The sequence below is a fragment of the Morus notabilis genome, unplaced genomic scaffold, assembly GCF_000414095.1.
Source record: "Morus notabilis unplaced genomic scaffold, ASM41409v2 Scaffold256, whole genome shotgun sequence".
Lineage (NCBI taxonomy): Eukaryota > Viridiplantae > Streptophyta > Magnoliopsida > Rosales > Moraceae > Morus > Morus notabilis.
Genome location: NW_010367627.1, coordinates 357,871 through 381,986, shown reverse-complemented (window position 1 = coordinate 381,986; position 24,116 = coordinate 357,871). Strand labels below are relative to the sequence as shown.

The 24,116-nt window shown below is 34.9% G+C and overlaps 3 protein-coding genes across 4 annotated transcripts; all 3 read left to right on the top strand.

The window, feature by feature from the left end:
• LOC21404170 (RING-H2 finger protein ATL33) lies at positions 1 to 957 on the top strand. Its single transcript, XM_010113184.2, has one exon. It carries the CDS (start codon positions 161 to 163, stop codon positions 755 to 757), a length of 597 nt encoding a protein of 198 aa, XP_010111486.1. The 5' UTR covers positions 1 to 160; the 3' UTR covers positions 758 to 957.
• Positions 958 to 8,036: 7,079 nt separating this feature from the next.
• LOC21404169 (beta-glucuronosyltransferase GlcAT14C) lies at positions 8,037 to 12,007 on the top strand. The gene is made up of 4 exons (XM_024175479.1): positions 8,037 to 8,791; positions 10,377 to 10,452; positions 10,563 to 10,678; positions 11,195 to 12,007. Exons 1-4 carry the CDS (start codon positions 8,236 to 8,238, stop codon positions 11,707 to 11,709), a joined length of 1,263 nt encoding a protein of 420 aa, XP_024031247.1. The 5' UTR covers positions 8,037 to 8,235; the 3' UTR covers positions 11,710 to 12,007.
• A 1,513-nt stretch (positions 12,008 to 13,520) lies between these two features.
• On the top strand, positions 13,521 to 21,007 carry LOC21404168 (transcription factor-like protein DPA). 2 transcript variants are annotated; one of them, XM_024175491.1, is made up of 10 exons: positions 13,521 to 13,668; positions 14,698 to 14,949; positions 15,043 to 15,110; positions 15,316 to 15,359; positions 15,492 to 15,557; positions 15,658 to 15,798; positions 15,916 to 15,984; positions 19,726 to 19,824; positions 20,396 to 20,466; positions 20,562 to 21,007. In XM_024175491.1, the coding sequence occupies exons 2-10, from the start codon at positions 14,774 to 14,776 to the stop codon at positions 20,740 to 20,742; spliced, it is 915 nt and encodes a 304-aa protein (XP_024031259.1). In that variant the 5' UTR covers positions 13,521 to 13,668; positions 14,698 to 14,773; the 3' UTR covers positions 20,743 to 21,007. The 2 variants fall into 2 exon arrangements, with proteins under 2 accessions (XP_024031259.1, XP_024031258.1); XM_024175490.1 differs by having other exon boundaries at positions 15,040 to 15,110.
• Positions 21,008 to 24,116: the final 3,109 nt, after the last annotated feature.

Below are 24,116 nucleotides of genomic sequence, written 5' to 3'. Positions count from 1 at the left end.
TAAAGAAAAAAGCTCATATCTCTCTCACACTCTCACACAGAGTCTGTCAAACCCACCCACCGCAGTGCTTAGGCAGTTATGCCAAAGGCAACCCAGCTCAAAGTCACATCCTCTCTCTTTCTCTCTCTAACTTTCTCTCTCCCTCTCTCTCTCTCTCTAAATGGACACGATCTCACCGACGGCCTCCACTCCCACCCTAATCATCCGTCCGCCACCGCCTTTCCCGGCACCGCCTCGCTCCGTCGACCTCTCCGCCCTCGAATTCATTCTCGGCATCATCGCCGTCATAGCCATTCCCGCCCTCATCTACACCTTCTTCTTCGCCGTCAAATGCCCTCCCGATCCCCTCCGCCGCCACCGCCGCCAAACCTCCTCCGACAACCCTCCGGAAATCCCGGAGCCTCCGGCGGCTGCGGCGGCGGAGACATCGGAGGTGAAGTACAGCAAGGACACGCACGGCAAGGGCGAGTGTCCGATTTGTCTGTCGGCGTTCGCGGAGGGTGACGAAATCAAGAAGATGAGCGCGTGCGACCACGCTTTCCACCGCGCGTGTATAGACACCTGGCTGAGCTCTCACCCGAATTGCCCCGTTTGTCGGGCCTCCGTCGCCGTTAACGTTGACGATAATAAGAACCGGCCGAGCGGTGGCGGAAGTGGCAGTGGCAGTGGTGGTAATAATTCCAACAACCGGGGGTTGTCTCGCAGTAGAAATGATGATTTGCATCAAGGTTTGCCCGATGCTGCCAATTTGGTTTGATTGTTTTTGTTTACTCCGTTTGATGATGGGATTACGGTGGGGAATGCTACACAGAATAATTCGCTCTTTTTTTTGCTTTTTTTGTTTGAATAGGAAAGAGGAAGTAATTAGATATCAATTAATTAGGGTCGTTGTTAATGTTTGCAGAGAGAGAGAGTGAGGATTGAAGAAAAAAAGAGTAGAAATTAGATAAATAGAATTTGAAGGAAATTTTATGTATATTAATTCTTTCTTTTTCTTTCTAGTTAGTTGTATATCTCTCCATATAAAAAAGAATTCTAAACGGTTTTTTTTTTTTTTTTTTTTTTTTGGTGGATAAGGATTTTGAAGGTTAGCTAGCTTCAAATTCACCTTAACGATCTAATTATTGTCCGAATACCACATGCTTTATCTTGTCCTGCACATAATGTCTCTTTTTCTTTTCTTTTTTTTCTGCATAATAATCAATTTTAGACACTAGACAGGACACGTGGCTTTTTTCTGCTTTTATTATTTTGTTTTCGTCAAAAAAAATAAAAAAGAAAAATTTTCCCCACTTGTTTCTAGTACTTGAGAATAGAAATAGTTCCTTGAAAAAAAAAAAAAAAAAAAAAAAAAAAGTTACACCGACATATTAGAAAATCTCTTAAAAAAAAGTTTCTTAAACCGACTTTTAAAAATCATACTACAAGATATTTCAGTTGACAAATAAATAAAAACCATTACATCAGTACAATTAGTAATTGATGAAATTTATTTATTACAACAAATATTCCATTTGAGACTACCCATAGTAAGAAGTTTGTGGATTAAAACCATTTTGCTCTCAGCATTGCAGCTGTATCTAGTACACAAAATCAACTTTCTATAACCTTTAATTGTTATTAATATTGTTTTAAAAAATGTTTTCCACCGTTCTTGCAGTAGAAAGTCACGTGTTTGTTGTGTAATAACTTGAAGTTTTATAAAAATAGTACTACAAAATACTCAAATTTTCAAATGCCTTGAAGGTATTGAAGAGAATATTGTATGTCTTATTCGTTTGTTCAAATAAAATTTCAAAGTTATCACCAAGAGTTGAAAACTCCATCATCAAATTTTTATGACCATAGGTTAAAGATGCGACAAAAGAAAAATCTAAGGAGTAACTGTTTATAAAAATTTAGTAATTGTTTATAAAAATTTTAAGAGATCACAATTATTATAACATGATCAGTTTTTTAAAATTACATTTTTATTTTTACCGCGAACAAAACTATTTTGATATCACTTTCAAATTGGGAAATTCTCGTTTCAAGGGATAGAGTTAAGGTCATGGTTCCGGTCACAAAACCTTATGATAAAGTGCTAAGTAGCCAAAAAAAAAAAAAAAAAAAAAAATCTTCTGATAAAGTGCTAAGTGGCCAAAAAAAAAAAAAGAAAAGGAATATGTGATGGTTGACAACTTACCAAACCCCTTCAATTAATTTCAAAATTGTGGGATTGAATCTGCTTCCTTGGGAAAACTACAGGTGTAGGCTCTTTACTAGCGATTACCTCCAATTATCATCAACAACTAAAAAGGATGAAGTTTGTCCTCACTCCTAGTGACCCACTAATTACGCGGTTATTTCTCGGTATCACAAATGTGGGTCCACATTATCACCTAATTATACTGCCTATATTAATTCCTAGGCTCGTCATTACCTCAAATGACCCAACTTTTAGCAAATTTACTGATAAAATTAGGTCCTCGCTTTGTGTCATCAAATAAATGGTCTTTCAATTAAGGACGAGAGGATGAGCAAATGATGATGATGATAATAAATTAATAATTAGTAACAATAATTAATAATATGGTAATCCTTAGTCTATCAAAAAAGGAAGGGAGGGTGAGTTTGTTCAATGACTCAATGGGAGTAGTTTTGATTTCAAATCTAAAGGTGTAATGATGAGGTGAGCATGTGCATCTAGCCACCCTTTCAACGGAGATTGTGAAAAAATGGTGTTATTCGGCGGCCGTTTCAGCCTTTCAGGTGTACATACTTCGTGCAACCATCATATCTGGGGTCTCTTCTTTTAATACGTTTTCTTTTAGTTTTAGTTTTTTTTTTTTTTTTTTTTTTTTTTTTTGTTGAGATGGTAGTTTTAAAATTTGTAAAATTATTGATTTTAGTTTTAAAATATTTAATTTTATAAAATAATTGTATTACACCAATGTGTACAAAACAAGGTAAAATGATATTCTTAGAAATTTTAAAAAAATTATTTTATGTAACCAAACGTGTTAATACATATATTTTAAGAATTATATTACTTTCTATCGCTCTCCTAATAATATGATTCTCACTAATTATTGCATACCAAACTTCCTCTATGATGTGTCGCATATATAATTTCATGATTCGATATCAGGTTCATCAGTTCTTTCCCAGAGCAAATAAAAGAGAAACAAAAAATCATCACTTCATATTTCAAGAGGACTATATTTGATCGGGCTAAACAAAAAAGAACAAATGTTAATGAATTTCATCCTTTATCATTTAGTCCACACACCCACACATGTATCATCAGTAATTTGGTCCACACATATACGTAAGCCTTGTGGTTGTCTGGTTCTAAATGACAACTATATATTTCCATTTTTTAATTTTATTTTATGTACTCTCTTTTTTTTTCCCCTTCATTTCTCATGTGACTTATAATGTCCTTTTCGTTACTTTGAAGATTCTTGTACCTCATATGGATCGGATTAGATTCTCACCACGCAGTTCTACATTGCTCTTTTTGTCATTGCTTCCATGGGCCTTTGAAATGGAAACATCAAACATGCCCATTACCATTAGTGGGTGCCTCTTGATTCCTTTTTTTGTTTTTGATTCTTTGTTTTTTGCCTATTTGGGTTACTTATCCTTACTTTTATTGTCACGTATATCTGTAATCTATTTGTATTGTGTATATTTGAACTGTCAGATTAATATAAAAATATGATATCATAATCAAATAGTATGTAAATTTAATGGAGTTTCATCAAAATTGTAAAATGATAAAGTGTATTTTAGTATTTTACAAATCGGTTCTCACGAGTGAGTTTTGGTCATTAATCCCTTGTAATACAACACTTTAAGGAGGGAGGATGTGGGCAAAAAAAGGGGAAAAAAAAAAGGGTAAGAGGAAATAATTGGTTGTAGTCTTGTAGATGAGTGATGCTGAGGTAAATTGGGCCCGTTCGGTTTGTTAATTCGAATTGAGACGTAATATTGTGTGAATTTTTTACTGTAATAAAAAAGTTAAATATAAATATTTCTGAGAAAACTCAAATTAGCGAAAAAAACGAAGTGAAAAAGTTACAAAGAAAAGAAACTGCTAATTTTAGAGAAAGAATTCAATAAAAGTTAGGGATCTTCTCCTATGCGCCTCCCCATTTAGACCTACCGGTAGGTCTTGTAAAAATAGAGTTTGACTCCAGTTTCATTGGGTTTGAGACTGGGGGTGCATATTATGATGTGGACCGCCTTGTAGCATAGCATTACTTGATCCCACCCTGAGAGACGGTGATTTGATTCCAACGTTGTTAATATGAAATATTTTTTTCTCGAAATTTTTGCCCTTACCTCTATTGAAGCCAAGATTCACAGGAAGGAGGAGATGGGAGATGGCGGTGAAAGAGCTGACGCCTGTGGGGAGGAGATTACATCGTCGTTGGGGGATGTTCCCCGTGAGAGGTGGATTCACTCTGCCATCGGAGGAAGGACAGGTTCGCGCCGCCGTCGAAGGGAAGACTCGTGATTTCAGCTCATGCAACTAGGAAGACGAGGACAATGTCGTTTTCCTTTGAAATTGAATTTGGGTTTGGGTTTTTGTTGCCGAGAGAAACTGAGTTGGGAAAATTTTGTAATTGCTGAAGCTTGAAATTTTTTTTTCCTACTGAACTGGAAGGGTTTCAAAGAAATTATAAGGAATATATATAAATATATGTGGATATATATATTTTTTATTATAATTAGTAGTCCAAAAATTTTGCTCATCTTCTAATTTGAGGAGAGATGAATGTTGAAGGCAGGGGTGGAAAGCTTCTCACTTGTTGCAGAGAACGGAAAAATTGGAGGAGGAGAAGGCAATTGCTGTACCGATGCGAGGAGGAAGAGAGGAGATGTTTGGTGGGAAGATTTAAATTATGCTTTAAATTATAATTTTATAGTGTTTTTTTATTATAAAAAATACACATAATTTAAAAATAATTTTAATCACAATCCATAACAGTGAGACCCACTCATTGATATATCCACGTAGGATGGGTTTTTCACTTACTCTTTGTGTGCAAGCAAATTGATTGTGCAGGAACGATATTGGCTTTTCATCACAAGATTATATTCAAACGATCAATTCAAAACAGGCCTACCCTACCGATAGTTCCAAAAAGAAGTGTACCAAAAAAATCCTTAAAAGTTGAGTGCTTCAGAAGGTATAATGTTTCTCTCTTTTTTTTTTTTTTTTTTTTTTTAGTATCACATATCATATATACGAATTTATTCATTTATATTTTTTTTTTGAGTTAGAGTGATTTAAATTTAAATATTAATTTAAATTAAAGTTTCTTTAAATATAATTTAAGTTGTGACTCTAATTTAATTTTGTATTTAGATGTGCATATTTTGAGATATGGTTTGAATTAATAATTTATTTGAGTTTATGTTTGGGTGGGTTAAAATTTAAATTTGTATTCATGTAGTATTTTAATAAAAACTCAATGGTGATGTAAAATTTTAATATGGTATATAGGTGAAATTTTATTCGTCTCTTCGTTGTGAACGCATAGAAAAAAATCATCCCAATCGGAATTAAAACGAAAAAGTTATGACGGGCTTGTTCGGTTACATTTTTGAGTTATGATGACTTGAGTGTAAATCTTGAGTTGAATTTGAGTATAAGAGTTGAAGTTGTAACTTGAGTTTGTGTTTGAATGTGCACATTTGAGTTATAGTTTGAATTGAGAATCTATTTGACTTTGTATTTGAGTGGGTCAAAACTTGAATTTGTATTTAGATAGTATTTTAATAAAAACTCAATGGTGATGAAAAATTTTAATAGTGTATATGGATGATGTTTTATTCGTCTCTTCGTTGTGAACGCATAGAAAAAAAATTATCTCAGTTTGAATTAAAATGAAAAAGTTATGGTATTTTTAATAATAGAAAATATATTGTTCATTAACTTGACTTTGAATATAAAAACTTGAGTTGAAGAGAAAACTTGAACTCAGATTAACTCAAGTTTGAACTTAAGTTGTTAAAACTCGAGTTTAAACTCAAGTTCAAACTCAAATTTTACAAAAGAATATGAACTTGAATAAAGTTGTAACTTGAGTTCAAATTTTTTTTGAGTTTTGATCCAAAAGAACAAGCCCGACGTTTTTAAAAATAGAAAAAATATTGTTCATTAACTTGAGTTTGAGTTTAGAAACTTGTGTTGAAGAGGGAACTTGAACTCAAATTTTAGCCTCAAACTCAAGTTAAAACTCAAATTTTACAAAAGAATATGAATTTGAATAAAGTTGTAATTTAAGTTTAATTTTTTTTTAAGTTTAGGTGTAAATGAATAAGCCCTATATGTTATTTGATCAAACTGAAGATGTTAATTTGGTCTCACATTCAACCAACTCATCATTTAGACCTCTTGATGGCCCACAATATTTTAATTTTGCTATACCAAGCTCAAGGACATGAAAAAGAAGCAAAAACAAAAACAAAAAGAATTAAAACCATGAGAAATGGTGTGATAAGGATACCAAAAAGAATAAGAATGTAGTATTAGATTAAGACCTATTTGGTTCATGCGTTTAAACTAATTATTCTTGATTCTGTTTTTCAAAATTTAAATTTTTTGTGAAGAAAAACACTGTAGATGAATAAAAATAATTGGTTTGAATGCATGAAACAATAGTATATTTGACGTTTGAAAAATGATATTTATGTCCCAAATCTATGATTTTTTTAAAAGGAAAAATTGCATTTCATTAAAATACTAATAAACAGTCGTCTTGGTACAATGCTAACCCATCAGAGGGGCATATGCACGCTTGAGGCCCGAAATCAGAAAAATACCTTGGCTCACTAACAATGAGCGAACTGAAAGCTTGATTAGAGAAAACCTCCTCTCTTTAACATAAGCTATTGAGTGTTGGAGGAGCAGATCATCAAAACCCACATAAAGGGGACATCTACACGGCATAGAAAAATTCTAACCGGACCAATACCACCATATCGGCATTAAGCCAAACACCTAAATCTAATAAAAAAATAACAAACTAGATGAGGGTCAAGTGGGGAAACAACTAACCTTATTACAAACACAAAAATTACAAAAAGATAAAACCTCCGATCACCGCTAGTAGAAACCTCCAATGAAGGGGGTGTCAGGCTAAAGGACCATCGAGGAAGATAGCCAGTGAAGATATCTCAACCACTAAGCAGACAACTCCCCTAAGAAAGGAGATCGTCCATTCGGCTTTTAAGCTCTTAACCGATTCAGATCTGTCTAAACGGGGTCACCACACCATACACCACCACCACCAATGAGAAGCCCATGACGAGATGAGTCGAAGGACCAAATTTCATGGCCGGCAGTGCCGGAGCTCCGCCAACCTCTGCTCTCCAAGGACCTTCTCACTCTCTCTATCTACTTACTCACTTACAATGTGTTTGGTAGGGTGGAAAAGAGAGAGGAAAGAAAATAGATGAATGATTTTGTAGAGGAAAATGAAATTTTTGGTTGTTTGATAGAGAGGAAATGAGGAAGGAAGGAAAATGAAAATCCACGAGGCTCACTAATTTTTAATCCTTCCAACTTTAGAAAGAAAAGAGGAGGAAAAAAGTTTAACAAAAAAATGAGATGTAAAATAACAATTTTAACATTCACCATTCATCGTATTTTTATTTGTATTAGAGTATTATTGTAAAATGTCTTAAATTTAACATTTTATTTTAATTTTTTTTTCTTTAACCAAACAACATGAGAAAAAATCATTTTACTTCTTTCACCTAAGTATTTTACTTCTCTTTTCTTCCTCTTTTCTATCAATCCTACCAAACATAACATTAATATGACTTACTATAAATCATTAGTTTTAACTCATGGGAATGAATAGAATAGGGGTGCTCTTCACATAGTGATAAGTAAACGCTCTGTCAAGGAATAAGTAATGAGCGGTGTCCATGAAAACATTCCTACCCAAAAAAAGAAAAAAGAAAAAATACAAGATCAATGTGGAACCCATTTGGACATTTCAAATCTAATTTAAACAGGCCATGCCCATGAATTCCCTCTTCAACCACTACAACAAAAAATAATACTAATAAATAATTAAAGAAAAAAAAAAAAACTTCACGCCGACACCACTTCTGCAACAACTCCTTTTTTTTGGTTGTTGTTGTTGGTGTTGCCCTTTTTCTCATCCGACGCCGAGAAAGATTTTCCTTCCCAAAATCTAGCCATCCAAACAGCCCAAAAATCTCAGCTCAATGAAAAGAAATCACCTTCCTCACTACTCCGATCACAAATGGCCATCGCCTCTTCTCCTGCTCGTCGCTTCCGCTCTCTTTCTGCTTCTGATCTTCACCCTCACCCTCGGCCACGGAAGATACTCCGATTCCTCCAGCGCCGGCGACTTTTACACCGCCGAACTTGATCTCCGCGGCGACGGAAACGCTCGCCTCGGCCTCCCGAAGCTCCCGCGGCTGGCGTACATGGTGTCGGGTTCGAGAGGGGACGGCTCGCGCTTGAGGCGGATTCTTCAGGCTGTTTACCATCCGAGGAATTACTATCTCCTCCATCTCGATCTGGAAGCTTCCGACGACGAGAGGCTGGAGCTGGCGAAGTTCTTGAAGTCGGAGGAGAGCGTGATCGGAGAGTTTGGGAATGTGATGGTGGTCGGGAAGGCCAATCTCGTGACTCCCAAGGGTCCGACGATGATCGCTTCTACGCTCCATGCGGTTGCGATTTTGCTGAAGAAGGCCTCCGATTGGGATTGGTTCATCAATCTCAGTGCCTCCGATTACCCTCTCATGCCTCAAGATGGTGATTTCTCTGCTCTTTATGGTCCTTGCCACCTTATGATTTTGTTGATTTGCTTTGCTTTTCTAGTCTCTGATATAATAGAGAATTTAGTGTTGGATTCTGTGCTATTCTGTTTCGTAATTCAAATCGGATGGACTTTTTAATTTGGTTCCTTCTTATTGCCACTACTTAAAGGTGAAATCTCGATCACAATTTATGAGCATTTCTAGATTGGTAATATTGAATAATGACGTACATTGTCGATTTATGTTGTGTTTTTCTCTACAAGGTTTGACTCTGCATTGACCGATAAAGTATCATAAAGTTGACTCTTTTTTTGATAGTTCAACGGATTTTATTTGTTTAGGGAAACTACGTCCTTGATGCCTTGGTTCAAGTTTTTAGCTTCTAGAGGATTTGGGACTCTGTGTTGTTCTGTTATATAGTTCAAATGGGTTATTGAATAATACATTCCACATTTGTTAAGTTGTTTTTTTCTTACACATTGGAGGAATTTAGCTGTTTTTAATGTTTGATCACTTTTTATGAGCATTTCTAGTTGATATTGATTTTGGTTTACTGAATGATGATGTACATTGTTGATTTGCATTGTGTTGCTATTAGCAGGGGTAGACTTTTTGTTGACTGTAGGGTATTATAGTGTTGACTCTGCGCTGTACTGTTTCATTTCGAAGTTAAAAACGGGTACTATTGGTTTAGGAGAACTTCAGACTTGATGGCGTTTGGTTTAGGTTTTTAGCTTCTAGATATGGGCCTAATTGCTTTTTCTAGTATATGGTGTTGGGATCTGTGTTGTTCTGTTTTGTAGTTCTTATGGTACTGATGAATAATCCATTCTGCTTTTGTTAATATTTTTTCTTAAGCATCAGAGAGATTTTTGTGCTACTTAAAAATAAAATCATGATCATAGGTTATGAGCATTTCTAACTGATATTGTTGTTCATAATACTGAATAACGGTGTACATTGTCGATTTACATTTGTTGTTCCTTAGAAGATGTGACTCTTGATTGTACTGTTTCATAAAAACAAATGGTTGGTTTAGAAAAGCTTCCGACTTAATGTCACTGAGTTCATGTTTTAGTGTTTAAAGGATGTGGACCTAAACACTTTTGGTTTTGGTTTGTTAATCTTGTCAAATTTGTAAACCTAAGGCTAGTAGCCGATATTTTGTCTGTTAACTGTTATTACACCTTGGAGAGATTTGTTATTGTTGATGGTGTTCTTCATCCTATAGATGGTGTGCTTATCTACAGATTTGAATTTGAGTATACATGTTCTGTTTTAGAGGTTGTATTGTTATCGCCAACAAGTGTGCTCAAATTAGTAGATTTCAGACTTTGTACTTATCCAAAATGGATATAGAATTTCTTAGCTTGTTCTGAAGGATACAAACTGGAATATGAAACTCTCATTTTTGACTGAGCTGTACTTTTGAATGCAGAACATTAATTTTCATAAGTTTTGGCATTTTGAATCTCTTGACAAGGATATCCATTAAGATTGCCAGAACCCTCTTCAACTTTTATTTCTTTGGAGACCATAATTTTAATAACTCGCTGATTAGATTTTTTCTAGTCTGCCAGATATCTTGCATATTTTCTCATACTTGCCAAGGGACTTGAACTTCCTCGAGCACACAAGTAATATCGGCTGGGAAGAGGGAGCAAAAATCCGTTTTTGTGGAAGTTTTCTTCTAATGGCATTTAGATCTAGTAGTAGTAAACCCTTTATATTCTAACCAATTTGTCACTCTTGTTTCATCTTCCCAGGAATCAAAGAGCACGACCTATTATTATAGATTCTGGCTTGTACCACTCAAAGAAATCTGGAGTATTTTGGGCCAAAGAGAGAAGGTCTACGCCCGCTTCTTTCAAGTTATTCATGGGTACTACCTCTGACTTTACTGCCTCTTCAATTTTTATTCCAAAATTCCCATCCAAACCTTTTGCACGGTTTGGCTTAAATTTAAGGAATCAGCAGTTGTGTAGAATAAGAAAAATATCAGTAAAAATCTTTGCATATGGTTTTTCTTGTATTTCCTTTCTTGCTTTTTTTGGTTTTTATGCAGCTTTCTCCTACTGATCTCTCTCTCTCTCTCTCTCTCTCTCTCTCTATATATATATATATATATATATATATATTTATATATATATATATATTTCGTTGCATACCATTAGATCGGAATCCTACTTGTGAAAATTTTAAAGTGGGGTGTTACATTAGTTATTGCTACCACAACTATTCTGCCCGGCTATGTCTAGAACATAAGAGTTTATGTTGATGCGGGCAGATGATAGTTGATCATCGATTTAAATGTGGAATTCTGTATTAGTTAAGATGCTCCATATACAGTTGATGGTTACAGTGTACATCACAGACCTAAAAAATCATTTTCTTACAGGATCCTCATGGGTGATGCTGTCAAAACCATTCCTTGAATTCTGTGTTTGGGGATGGGATAACCTTCCCCGCACTCTCCTCATGTACTACACGAACTTTCTGTCGTCCACCGAAGGATACTTCCACACAGTCGCGTGCAACCACAGGGATTACCAGAACACGACCGTTAATCATGACTTGCGTTACATAAGGTGGGATAATCCTCCAAAGCAACATCCAATTTCTCTAACGTTGGAGCATTTCAACGACATGGTCCTAAGCGGCACTCCTTTCGCTCACACTTTTGCCAAGGATGATCCGGTTCTTGATAAAATAGACAAGGAGCTTTTGAGGAGACCAAGACACCATTTTACTCCAGGAGGTTGGTGCGTAGGGAAGCCTGGTTCGCATAAAGACCCGTGTTTGCTTCATGGGAATCCGAATCTCGTCAAACCAACTCTAAACTCAAAGAGGCTGGAGAAACTCATTGTGAAGCTTCTTGATAATGAAAATTTCAGGGTTAAGCAGTGTAAATAGTCTTTTTCTATAATTTTTTTTCTCCCTTTCCTCATTTCCAAATTGATTTAATTCATTCATTTTGTAAAATTTTCATCCCGCAGTATGAGTTACAGCTTCACATTCTAAATTGTGGAAAGAATTCTGTAGCATATGAGGGGGAAAAAAAGAGAAAAAGAAAAATTTTCCCTTAACAATTGTTTTTCTGATTTTGAATAGGACATTTTGACATCTGCAAAAGTCTAAAATGTTGTATTGTTGTTGAACAGTAAATGTACGTAGTAGGTTTCAGGTTATGTAAATGACGTACAAGCATATGTTGGAGGTAATTAGCATCTGATATATATATATATATATCGTTGAAAAGAATTCACTAGCTGCCTATAAGAGGAGATTACTCCAACTAAATTAGAAGATGTTATTATAAATAGGGATACAATTATTTTGGCACCTTCTTGTTATAGTGAAAAATATGCTATTGGTAACATGTGTTTTTAATAATATTAAAATAATATTTTAACGTTTTTAAAAATATCTTTTTATACCCTGAAGCTTATTTTTAAAACATGTAATGTTTAAACTACTATTCTTATTATTTAAATAGAAATCAATATATATTTTAAAAAAATTGAAAATATTTTAAAACATTAAAATATTTAAAGAAAACAACAACATAAAAAAGTTCATCATTTTTTTTCCTAGATTGATTAATTTTTGGTTAATTAAATAGAAAGGTACTAAGGTTATTTTACATTTCAAAAATCAGTTTCAGAGTACTAAAAAGATATTTTTAAAAACTTTGAGATACCATTTTAATATTATTGAAAACACAAGATACTAATAGTATGTTTCGCTATAATACAGAGCACCAAAATGCTTTTATCCCTTATAAATATAAGCATAAGATGCAATAACAAATTCTATAAGAGGATGAGATTACTCCAACTAAATTAGTCTATTATCTGTAATAAGAGTATAAATAGCCAAAAAAATAGATAGTTTTATTAGCTTCTATATACAAATGGCATAATTTAGCTCTTGAAAAAAGATAATAAGCTAGATGTATCTAACAATAACACTCCAAACTAATTAAAAAAGAAAAGAAAAATTCTTCACAGTATGATTGCCAATGCATCAATCTAATACAGTTTACTGTGATCTGTGAAGGTTAATGGTTGAAATTAGATGGGGCGGTGTCACCACTAAAGTCTTGATATTGCCAATTTTGGGAGATGATGTCTAGCGAAACTCATACAATGATCCCTTCACCAACCCTTTGTAATTTTCAAGGGAGAAGTTGTTAAAAAATAAAAAAAAATAAAAAATAAAATTATGAGGTATGTTTATGTAATTAACCCTTTGAAATTAATCTTAAATTTATGCCTTTAAGAAGTATATTGCCATCAAGTGGAACCCGATCAATTAACAAAAGTTTATGGCGCATAAGGGTGCATTTATGGTAAAAGAGAGTATTTTGCTCTACTATTAGAGGATTTTTAGTTTTAACTGTTATATTAGTTTTTTTAATAATCTGATATGTAGAAAGAACAGTTATAGTGTAAATTTTTAAATGTGAACATGTAGATCATTAAAAGGGTAATTCAACTGCGGTTAAAAATAATAGTTCCCAACAATAGAGTAAAATATCCTTGTCTATCATAAAAATTCTAAAAAAAATTAAAATAAAAAAGTACAGGACAATACATTTAAAAAAGTTGAAGTCAAGTGGCATTCTGGTAATTGACCAAAGTTTAGGGCAGCTCATTCAAAACAAAAAAGTTCCCGGTATCAATATTCAAAAAAAAAAAAAAAAAAAAAAAGTTGAAGGAGAATTTGGTGAAATAAAAATAAGAAGTCCGCAAAAGGGTGCATTTTGGTGCCATTTTCGCAGATTCCTATTCAGTATTTTGTAATCGCGGCTAGCGGGAAGCTCAGAAACTCCTTAACCTTGTTCTGGAACCACATCGATCTGATCTTCAGGTAAACTCTTTTTGTTTTCCTCCTCCAAATTTCTTCTTATGGATTTGCATTCTGTTATATCTTAACTTTGTACCCAAAGTCTGCCTTTTATTATTATTATTATTATTTAATTTTTGTGAATGGGATTGAGATATGGAGTTCTGTTTAGGTTCCGCTACAGTGAATCATCGTCTTTCGTTTTATGGTTAATTTCCCCCTCTTTTTTTTTTTTTGTTTTTGTTTTTTAAGAAGGTGGTTTAGAATTTAGATTTAATGGCTCTTATGAACCTAATTAATCTGGTTTTTGAGGTAAAGAATTAAATAATCACATTGCTATTTCAAAGACATTAATTAGTCTGTCCTTGTAAGTTGTATTGATAATTCATCTTCTGTTTCTGAGAGTTAGTCCAAAAGTCCAAAAATCCCAAAACCCCTCCTTCTTTTTGAGGTTATTTTTTTTTTTTGATAAATCTGGAGAGTGAGTTCTTTGTTTACATGTTGATTTATAGTATCCTGATTCATATGAAAAGTGAAAGCCAGGTTATTTTCATGTTCTGCCAATCAATCTTCAGTTGGGAATCATGATGTTAGAGATGAGAAATTGTAGTAAATAACCCCTTTTTTGTGGCAAAATTCACTGCTAATGAAGAAAATAGCCGAATTTACTCAGAAAATGTGAGGTTTACTAATTATTTTTGTCAGTAAATATGAGATACACTCAATGAATATGATATCTACTAAATCGGTATTTTTTCTACAGCATGAAAAAGTCAGTCATTTTTCTAATTCACCCTAAAAATCTGCAATTTCCCGAAATCATTCAAACATTTCATTACTGGTTTTAATAAATTAATTTTCGGAGTTTGAGGGAAGGCTCTAGTTTCAAACTCTGGCTCACAAAGTGAGTTCGGGGCATTTTGGATATAAAAAAAAAAAAAAAAAAAATTTTTTTCTGATAGCTGAGAAGTATTGGCTCCATAAAGTATTCATTTTGCTTTGTTGTCTCATCATCATTGTTATTTTTGTGGTTTCTGCTTTCTATGATACAAGTCGCAGACATCCTTTGCTAGTAAAAATACTACTTGGGAACTTGAAGATCACTGCAAAGGATAGCAATTGGAGCATTATGGGCGAAGAGTACTTGAAAGAGAGTTTCAATGGACTTGGTGAGAAGCATTCTACTGCAGAGAGTTCTTTGACTCTTCTTTTTGACTCTGGTAACCTTTCAACTGCTTGTGAGAATGAGAAGACACCGAAACACAAGGCTTCTCGCGATAATGCTGACTCTGCGGTTGTTGAAAGGTGGGATAAAATTGCTAATGTATCATCCTCTTCATTTGGAATTGATAATCTAACTCTTTAGTTATCTTCTCTCTAAACTTCTATTTGAAGTAGTAATGCAGCAAAGAAGAAAAGGGCTTCGAGGATAAATGGTGGAGGACTTCGGCAATTCAGCGTTATGGGTCAGTAAGTAGTGCTTGTATAGAAAATATCTGCTTTGTTTTCTTATCGGCAGTCTATTGGATTAATATGGTAAACAATTCCATTTATGCATTGTTTTCTTGTGTAACATTCGATTTATGGATTGTTTTCTTGTGTAACATTCGATTTATGGATTGTTTTCTTGTGTAACATTTGATTTTTTTTTTTTTTTTAAATTATTTTCAGTTTGTAAGAAGCTGGAGAGTAAAGGAAGAACGACATACAGTGAGGTATTCTTAATGTTTGTTTTGGCGAAGAGGCATTCAAAAGGAAAATATTTTGTAGTTTGTTTTTATTTCTTTGATCATGTAATGCTAATGTCTGTTCACAAATGTCTAAGTCATTTCATTCGTGAGGTCCAGGTCGCAGATGAAATTATTTCAGAGTTGAATGGAATGCGTAATGACACCACAGTTTCTCTAGATGAGGTATGGTTTAGCCCAATATTTTAACATCTGGTTCAAATTTACTTTTGATGGTAGTTTCTTAATTGAATAATTTGAATAATTGAATAATTTGAATTAGCAGTTTGATGAAAAGAACATACGTCGGCGGGTATATGATGCACTAAATGTCCTTATGGCATTGGAAATCATCACTAGAGACAAAAAGGAAATCCAGTGGAAGGGGCTTCCAAGTACAGATATTAAGGAACTGGAAGAGCTTAAGGTAGTGAATTTCTTCACATTTCGTTATGAAATGACCAACAATACATCTTGTTCTCTCTCATTTTGTAATTTAAGATATATAAACCAGATTAGGCTGATTTTATTTTTGATCCTGCAGGCAGTACGTGTGAAACTGGTGAATATGATTAGAAAGAAAGCTGCTTACTTGAATGATTTAGAAGAGCAAGTAATGCTATTTCTCATCTTCCTCTTTAGGAATAACGCCATTTTTCATCTTTTTATATTTTAAAACTTCGTTACAATATATGCTCAAATTATCCATATTTAGCATTGAACAACCTAACTCCATATCAGTAAAGTGCACGCTTTTTAATTAGCAAAGGACGTACTGACATCCGACGCAACGCATGTCAAATTCGAGTTCTGTTCTAATAGTCCTTTCTCTAGTAATAATTCCTTCGTGCAGATTCTCCCTTCATTCTCCTTCTCCCTTCTTTCTCCTTTTCCTTCTTTCTCATTCTTCTTCTTCTTCTTATTATCCTTCTTCTCCTTCTCCTTCTCCTTCTTCTCCTTCTCCTTCTCCTCCTTCTCCTTCTTCTCCTTCCTCTCCTTCTCCTTCTTCTTCTTCTTTTTCCGCTTCTTCTTCTTCTGCTTTTTCTTCTCCTTCTCCTTCTTCTTCTGCTTCTCCTTCTTCTTGTGCTTTTTCTTGTGCTTCTCCTTCTTCTTCTCTTTCTTCTTCTCCTTCTTCTTCATCTTCTTCTTCTTCTCCTCCTTCTGATAGGACGATCTGCGAACTGGTCTGTGTGACAATCTGTGATTAGATCTGAGTGGGCAACAACTCAAGAAGCTGAATTCGTGTCTGTGTTCATCAGCGGAGGGGGAAAACAACGATCCAATGACTGACCCAGAAGATTTACGTGGAGTTTGGATGGAATCAAGCACTGTCAGCGATGAGATTCACGATTCCGGTGTACTTGGGGATAGTCCTGACGCCATGAAGGCTGAGATTTGCAATTCCGACGCGATTAAGATCAATTCTGGCGATTTGGGGGCTGGGTCTCTCGATGGGAGGGTTGGGACTTGGAATCCAAGTGTCACGAGGGATGATTTCGGAGCAATTAGGATTGGGTCTTGGAATTCTAGCGTGACTGGGGCTGGGTCAGGGATTTGCGGCGTGAGTTCCAGCAAGATTTGGGCTGGCTTCCGAAATACCGGCCGGATTTGGACTGGGTGCTGTGATTCTGGCGCGATTGGGGCTGATTTCCGCTCAATTGGGCCTGGGCTTCGTGATTATGGTGCGATTAGGGCATAGTCCGGCAAGCCAAGGGCTAGGTTTCTCAAATCCGGCGTGATTTGGGTTGGTTTTGATGCTGTTAAAGTTGGGCTGCCCACTTCCAACGCGATTAAGGACAATTCTAGTGACATTTGGACTGGGTCTTCTTATTTCGGTCCGATTGGGGTTGGATCTACAAAAAGTGGGGTGGTAGAAGGGGGGTTGAAAGGAATTGGCGTGATAGGAATTGGAATTGGAAATTTCACAAAGGGCAGACTTGGAATTGCTGCTACCTTTGACGTTCCAAGGTTCACGTGCATTGAAATGGGAAGAAGATGACATCATTCAAGTGCAATTACCTAATCAACACCTTGAGGACAAGGTGTTTTTTGCCGGGGGAGTAATGATAGGACTCGTTAATGATGATCTTGAGTAGTTAGTTTAATAGTAAAAGTTATTATAGTGTAGTAATAGCTGTTAGCAGTTAGTTTGTTAGATGAGTATTAGTATTACTAGCTGCCAGCAGTTTATTAGAGGAGTATTAGTAATATAAAAAGAGGTACTAGCATTTGGGGGGGGGGCTAGCAGATCTCTCGAAAGTCTGTAAATCTATCTTGTAATCGAGTCTAGTTCTTATTTTCAATAATAATCTTTTCTTGGTTCTTATCACCTTATTCTCCTCCTTCTCCTTCTTCTTCTTCTTCTTCTTCTAGCTTGCAGGGAGAGGGTGCCTACTAGGGGTGGCAATTCGTGTCACGTGTCGTGTTTTGATCGTTTCTTTTTAAATTTACAGTCAACCCGAACACGACCCGTGACACGAAATTTTTTAAAAATCGCAACACGAACACGACACGACCACTTTACGAGTGAGAAGAACTGACTGGGAGAAAGCAATTTCCAAAGTGACTTCACACAACACCGAGGAGAGCAAAGGATGCGAAGCCGTGTTTTTCTTCTTACGAGTTAACACGACACGACCCGAAAATGACCCGTGACACGAAATTGACCCGTGAACCCGAAATTGACACGAAAATTGTATACTTTTATTTAGTTTTTTACATATTAAAAATAACGTAAAATTCATAAGACACTAAATTACAATAACATCCATTAAAATTAAGCAAATAATAGTATAAGATTTTGAGTATAGCTATCATGATATCACAAGTTCATAATAAAATTTAAAATATGAAATGAAAAATATATGTATTTTTAGTTTTTTACGAGTTTCGTGTTGTGTTCGGGTTAGGCGGGTCCAACCCGAAATTGACCCGTGTTTTTCGTGTCAATTTCAGATCGACCCAATTCTGACCCGAACATCTTTTTTCTCAACCCTAACCCGCAAAATTCGTGTCGTCGTGTCGTGACCCATATTGTCGGCCCTAGTGCCTACGTGGTTATAAACCCACATGCTAAGCTCATACTTTAACAATGTGGGACTCAACCAGGATCTTAACATACCACCACGCTTCAGACACTGACATCCACGGCGGCCCACTTTGGCCTTTCCAGGTCGCCCCTCCCCAGGTCACCCCTTCCGCAACGTGGGCCTGAGGTGGGGCATGCTCTTATACCAATTTGATAAGAACCAAACTTGAATTGAGGAATTGAATGGAAAAGCAAAATTATATTGATGAAGTAATTGAAAGAGATTACAAGATAGATTGGCAAACGTTTGAGAGGTCTGCTAGCTCTCTCAAGGGTTTTTCCAATTTACTCTGATCCATCCTTCCGTTTAGTCTCTTTCTATTCCTTATATATTACTACTAACTAGCTTAACAAACATAACAAATCAACCCTAATAACAGACCACTAACCACTTATTATATTGATTACTAATTACTAATATAATCCTATCATTCTTCTTCTTCTTCTTCTCCTTCTTCTTTTTCTTCTTCTTCTCCTCCTTCTCCTTCTTCTCTTTCTCCTCCTTCTCCTTCTTCTCCTTCTCCTCCTTCTCCTCCTCCTCCTCCCTTTAATCTTTTGATTTTTTCTCTTAATAGTCTGAAATTGATTTTTTTCTCTTAAGTCTGAAATTGTAAATTCTAGCTTTTTCCATAGCCATTTTACTCCTTTGAGCACGCAGAATTCTAGCTTTTTCCATGGCCATTTTACGCCTTTGAGCGCGCATTGAGCCTTTGATTATGTCTCGAAGAAAATCTGATTATTGTGAAAAACGTATAAAGCAATGTCGTCTCTTTCATCATTATTATTAGTTTGGACACAATGAACCCGCGAATGTCATGAAAGATTATCATATTAAGGCTTTTCTGCCCATCTTTAGGTGTTTGTGACATCACATGATTATTTATACGCTTAGAAAGGAGCCAAGTAGAATGTGCCTGTGCAGGAAAAAAATGACTCAGGGAAGTTTAAATCACAAGATTACCCTTGAAAATATTGTTGCATTTATGTGATTTCATCATACACTTTTACCGGTTTTTGTGGATATATACTTTGCGAAATGCATGGATTGCCCCAGGGAAAAGGGGATTAGTTCTGTGGTTCTGCATCTAGAAAAAAAAAAAAGAAAAAAAGGAAAAACAAAAGATAAATTGGCAGGACATAGATAGTATATAGAAGTTGTTTGGTTACTATGATTTTCTTTGCTAATAGCTTGTAGTTTATTGTTGAATGCAGTGCTTAAGTTGGCTACGTTTTAATGCACTCTATTTTTTGGAAAAACTTGTGAAGATTGCAGGTCTCCAATGTTTGATATCACGAAATAAGCAGCTGCTCAATTGTGGAAACTCTCCTGTGGAAGGATTTTCTTTGCCATTTTTACTGGTTCAAGTAAGTGACCTTTCATCGTCTTTTGTTGATTGTATCACATGTTTTTTAATTATTACATACGTTGAAATACATTGTCATTTAGTTTTGCATTTGAGTGATGCTGTGTGTTGGGGTCAACGGGACACATGACTCACTCACAAGGTTGTAACAGGCCGTTATTAGAGAGTCATGTATTTTTTGTTTGCACCCATGGAGCATATTTGCCGGAAAAGAGAAGTTTTTTAGTGCAGTATGAAAGCATTACTTGGATCGGCAAACATTTATTGCTTAAATTCAATTTATGACACTTTCTGCCAATGTGAGATTTTTTCATCATAAAATAAATACACAAAACAATAGTTTTTGGATAGATAGATTAAAAGCAAATTGAGTATCTTATCCCATTCTGCAAGTCCAAAGCTAACTTGTAAAAGTTTTTCCCCCTTTGGAATTTATATAGCAAAATTAAGGATGTTTTTGTACGAGGCTGATGAAAATCTAGTGTCAAATTTCTTGAAAGAACTTGGAACAAACGAAAGATCCATCATATTTCAGTGACCCCACGTAACTTTGGTTGCGATATTTTCTCCAGACAAGCTCCCATGCCACAGTTGAGATTGAGATTTCTGAAGACATGCAGTTGGTGCACTTCGACTTTAATAGGTACAATACAAGTACTTTGCCTTACTCTTAACAAACATTAAAATGTAAGTCTACTAACACAACTAGTCTCCCAATGTTGTCCTTGGCAATGGCAGCACACCCTTCTCCTTGCATGATGATGCTTACATTCTGAAGTTACTGAGGCGCCACCAGCTGCCGGTAATTAGACCCGTATCCCGAAGCTCTTCTTCGGCTCTCTCGTCTTCAAGCTCCGGTATTGTCTCTAGAGCTACCAAGCCCTTCTCTTGGAACTCTGAAAAACATGCTCAGAGATGAAGACATACAGTGATGTAGGAGCAGATTTTTGGCATCCATACATGTATAGATATTTCCATGCCGTGGTAATGTGTTAGAACACATTTATATCTCCACTATAAAAACATTGTTTACAACTTTGTTGTGGAGTAATACTACTTTTTGTAGGTTGATGCGGGAGCGGCACTCTTGATCTTTTTGTAATGCCCTGTATCTGTAAACTATATATGGGAATAGCAACTTGAAAATTTTAGCTTAATTTTTTTAGTGTCCTTTCATATGAGATTGTGGGGAGGGTAATTTATGGCTCGTTTGATACCCATGGTTGTTTCGCAAGAGAGACGAGAGGGATTGGATTGGGAGAGTGATTCAAATCTTTTAAGGAACCTTAGAACTTGTTCATTTTATAACTCCAGTCATAATTGTAAGTATTTTTTCTCACAAAAATTAAAATTCAACTTTTTTATTACAATATTTTTCTATCTCATACACAATTCAAGTCATGACTTGAGTTGTACAAATGAACATACTCTCTATTTTTCTCACCCTGGTTAGATGCTATTTCTTACTAGTTTCTTTTTTTTTTTTTTTTTCTTTTTAACAAATATTTCTTACTATTTTATTTCCTCTTCAGTCGAGGTGAGATTTAGATGATATTAGATTTTAGAATAGAAAAATTATTTTTAAGCGAGATTGTATTTAACTACATAAAAGATTCAAACACCGATAAGAATAACCCCATACCAAGCGAGATAAAACCCTCAACTAAGACAGGATCCATCAGTAAAATTTGATGAACTTCAAGGAAGACATAAATTGAGACTTGATAACAGGAAAATTCCTCGGTACACCAATAATCAAACATACATAAAGCTCATTTTGCCAAAACCTCTATAATTTATTGAGAGCAAGTAACATGTAACACTAAGGCCACAACATACTGACACAATTCCGTGGAATATATAGTTACATCGTGTTGGGGTGTAATTCATAGCATCGATGTTGGAATATGGTCTTGTTTGGAATTGATCCCATTTTTATTTTTTACGTTTTTCGAGAAAAAATGAAAATGTTTCTAAAACGGCGTTTGGCGCAATAAAGACAAAAAATGGAAATGAAAACCATTTTTTAGTTTAGTGTAAAATGAGAGAGAAATGAAAAATAATTTTTAATCGTTTTTCAATTTTTTGTTTTCGTTTTCTCCTCTCTCAAGCATAGAGAGAAAGAGAGATATTAATGAGTTTTTTTACACTGAAAACAATATCTTGATAAAACTACTAAATGCATTTTCAAAAATAATTTCTGTCTGAAATTGAAAATGTTTTTATTTTCATTTTGATACAAAATATAAAATTATTTTGGAACGAGTTCCAAACGCGCCCTTTGTATCATACATTCACTATTATGTTCGCAGCCTCTCATTGTGTGATTACTTCTGCAACTTATTTTTTTTTTCCCTCCCCATTTTAGCATGTTCAATGTGGCTTCCACAGAATGTTTTACACTTTTTTGTGGCCTTGTGTTCCACCGTTCTACGTTCATAATTGTATTGCTCCTCAGTCCTTACGCATACTCATTTCCGATTTTGCTACTGTGTCCGTCTACTTTGCATATCTAATTATCTTTGCTTTTATAATTTTCATAAAACATTTTATCTCCATGCACCAATATCCGGGCATTATTTTTCTCAACACATCAGAAATCCGTTTAATGGAATAGCCATTCTGTTTTCTATGAATACTTGATTGTAAGTGTTTTTGCTCAAACAAACATTATTACTATGTTATAACTTATAAGAACTGTAATTCCGTTACAATTTCATTGAACCAAATGTGACTAAGTGTATTGGAGATAGTTTTTCGTTCGGCGATGATCGTCGAGGACGCAAGGGCGCATGAAAGGGACGACAATCATTGCAGTAGTGACTAGGAGTTACCACTCGTCGGACCTAAAAAACTCTGATACCATATCATATCATGCCTAGAGAGAATCATACAAACTCAAGCTTTACATGAAAAGGAAAGAATAGTAAAGACTATATATATAAATCTCCTAAGATCATTAATAGATCAATTAAATACAATCCATTTAAAGTAATTTCCCTATCAGTTTAAGTTTTGTTCTTTTTGGGTGTAGCTCTTTTTGGCTTACACCACTTGCCTATCCTATAATGCTAACAACTAGGTTGTTTATGTATCCTTCGTGCAGATTACGTTAAGGAATCTATCCTTTTATGTAGCTTTTCTTAACAATATGAATAACAAATTAATTAAGACAGAAGAAAAAGTTCATTTGTAGTTTTGCGTTGGATTTGACAGCATCAACCATGGAATGTGGCCCAGAAAAAATGATCCTTTTTTGTGGACATGGAGAATTTTCAAACAGTGCGTTAGTTGTGCGTGACGTTAAATTTTGTGAAAGCAGAAAGGCAAAGGAGAGCCAAATTTCACCTCTTAATTGCCCATCACTTGTGATAATCAACGCCTGATTGATTGTTTTTGGTGTCCACGTTACATCGCATTTGCTCTCACTGTTTTTGCATGTATTATTTAAGAAAGAAGAGACTCCGAGACTTCTTGGAAACGTCCATAACGAGCAATCATGTCATATTAAGGCTACTTATGTCTCTTTTGGGTTAATCTCAAATCCTTTCCTAGATTTGATATTTTCTTTCACGGATATATATATAAAAATATATATATATATATATTAAATATATTTTAAATATACACGAAGGGATCGAATCCGTAACCTTCTTATAATAATAAAGTCTGATCTCATTGATCCCTAGTGCTATGAAACCAAACGGTCTCAGACCGTTTATGAATACGAAAACTCTTTTTGTTCTTAAAAATTTAGAAAAATCTCTTTGAATTTAAACTTATTAATTGAGTTCCTCCTTGAGCTTATGATCATAGGGAAAAAATGAGTAAAATATTAACACATTAATCCCCACTTAAATGTGTTGATATTTTTCCAAGATGCAGTACTACAACAATCTTTGAAATCCGAAAACAACATCAAAACTTTGACATCCACAGTTCACAATGTGGGAACACAGATTAACACGTACATGTGTATTGATGTGAATTTTCCCCAATCTTCACGCTTAGGGCAGGAATTTGCAAGAAATTAAATAAATACAAGAGTTCTTCCTAAATTCTAAAAAGAGAAAGAACTCCATAAAACAAAAAGAGAAAGGATGATTTAAATTATCAGGAGCTTTAAACTTACAACTTGACCCATTTAGTTTTGAGGAAAAGAGATAAATGTCTCTTAAAATGTATAAGTCTGTATTTTTACTTTTATTCTAAATTAATATTATTTTTAGTCAAATATCTATATTAGTTAAGAGGGTATTAATTAAGAATAAAACGTAAAAATCTAGACATATA

Excerpts from the sequence above, each read along its gene's own strand:
- LOC21404168 (XM_024175490.1), top strand. The coding sequence starts at position 14,774 with ATGGGCGAAGAGTACTTGAAAGAGAGTTTCAATGGACTTGGTGAGAAG. Across the intron at positions 15,558-15,657 it reads CCACAGTTTCTCTAGATGAG|TTTGATGAAAAGAACATACG; the intron begins GTATGGTTTAGC and ends TTGAATTAGCAG. Across the intron at positions 15,799-15,915 it reads AGGAACTGGAAGAGCTTAAG|GCAGTACGTGTGAAACTGGT; the intron begins GTAGTGAATTTC and ends TTGATCCTGCAG.
- LOC21404169 (XM_024175479.1), top strand. The coding sequence starts at position 8,236 with ATGAAAAGAAATCACCTTCCTCACTACTCCGATCACAAATGGCCATCG. Across the intron at positions 8,792-10,376 it reads CCCTCTCATGCCTCAAGATG|ATATCTTGCATATTTTCTCA; the intron begins GTGATTTCTCTG and ends CTAGTCTGCCAG. Across the intron at positions 10,453-10,562 it reads AGTAATATCGGCTGGGAAGA|GAATCAAAGAGCACGACCTA; the intron begins GGGAGCAAAAAT and ends TCATCTTCCCAG.
- LOC21404170 (XM_010113184.2), top strand. The coding sequence starts at position 161 with ATGGACACGATCTCACCGACGGCCTCCACTCCCACCCTAATCATCCGT.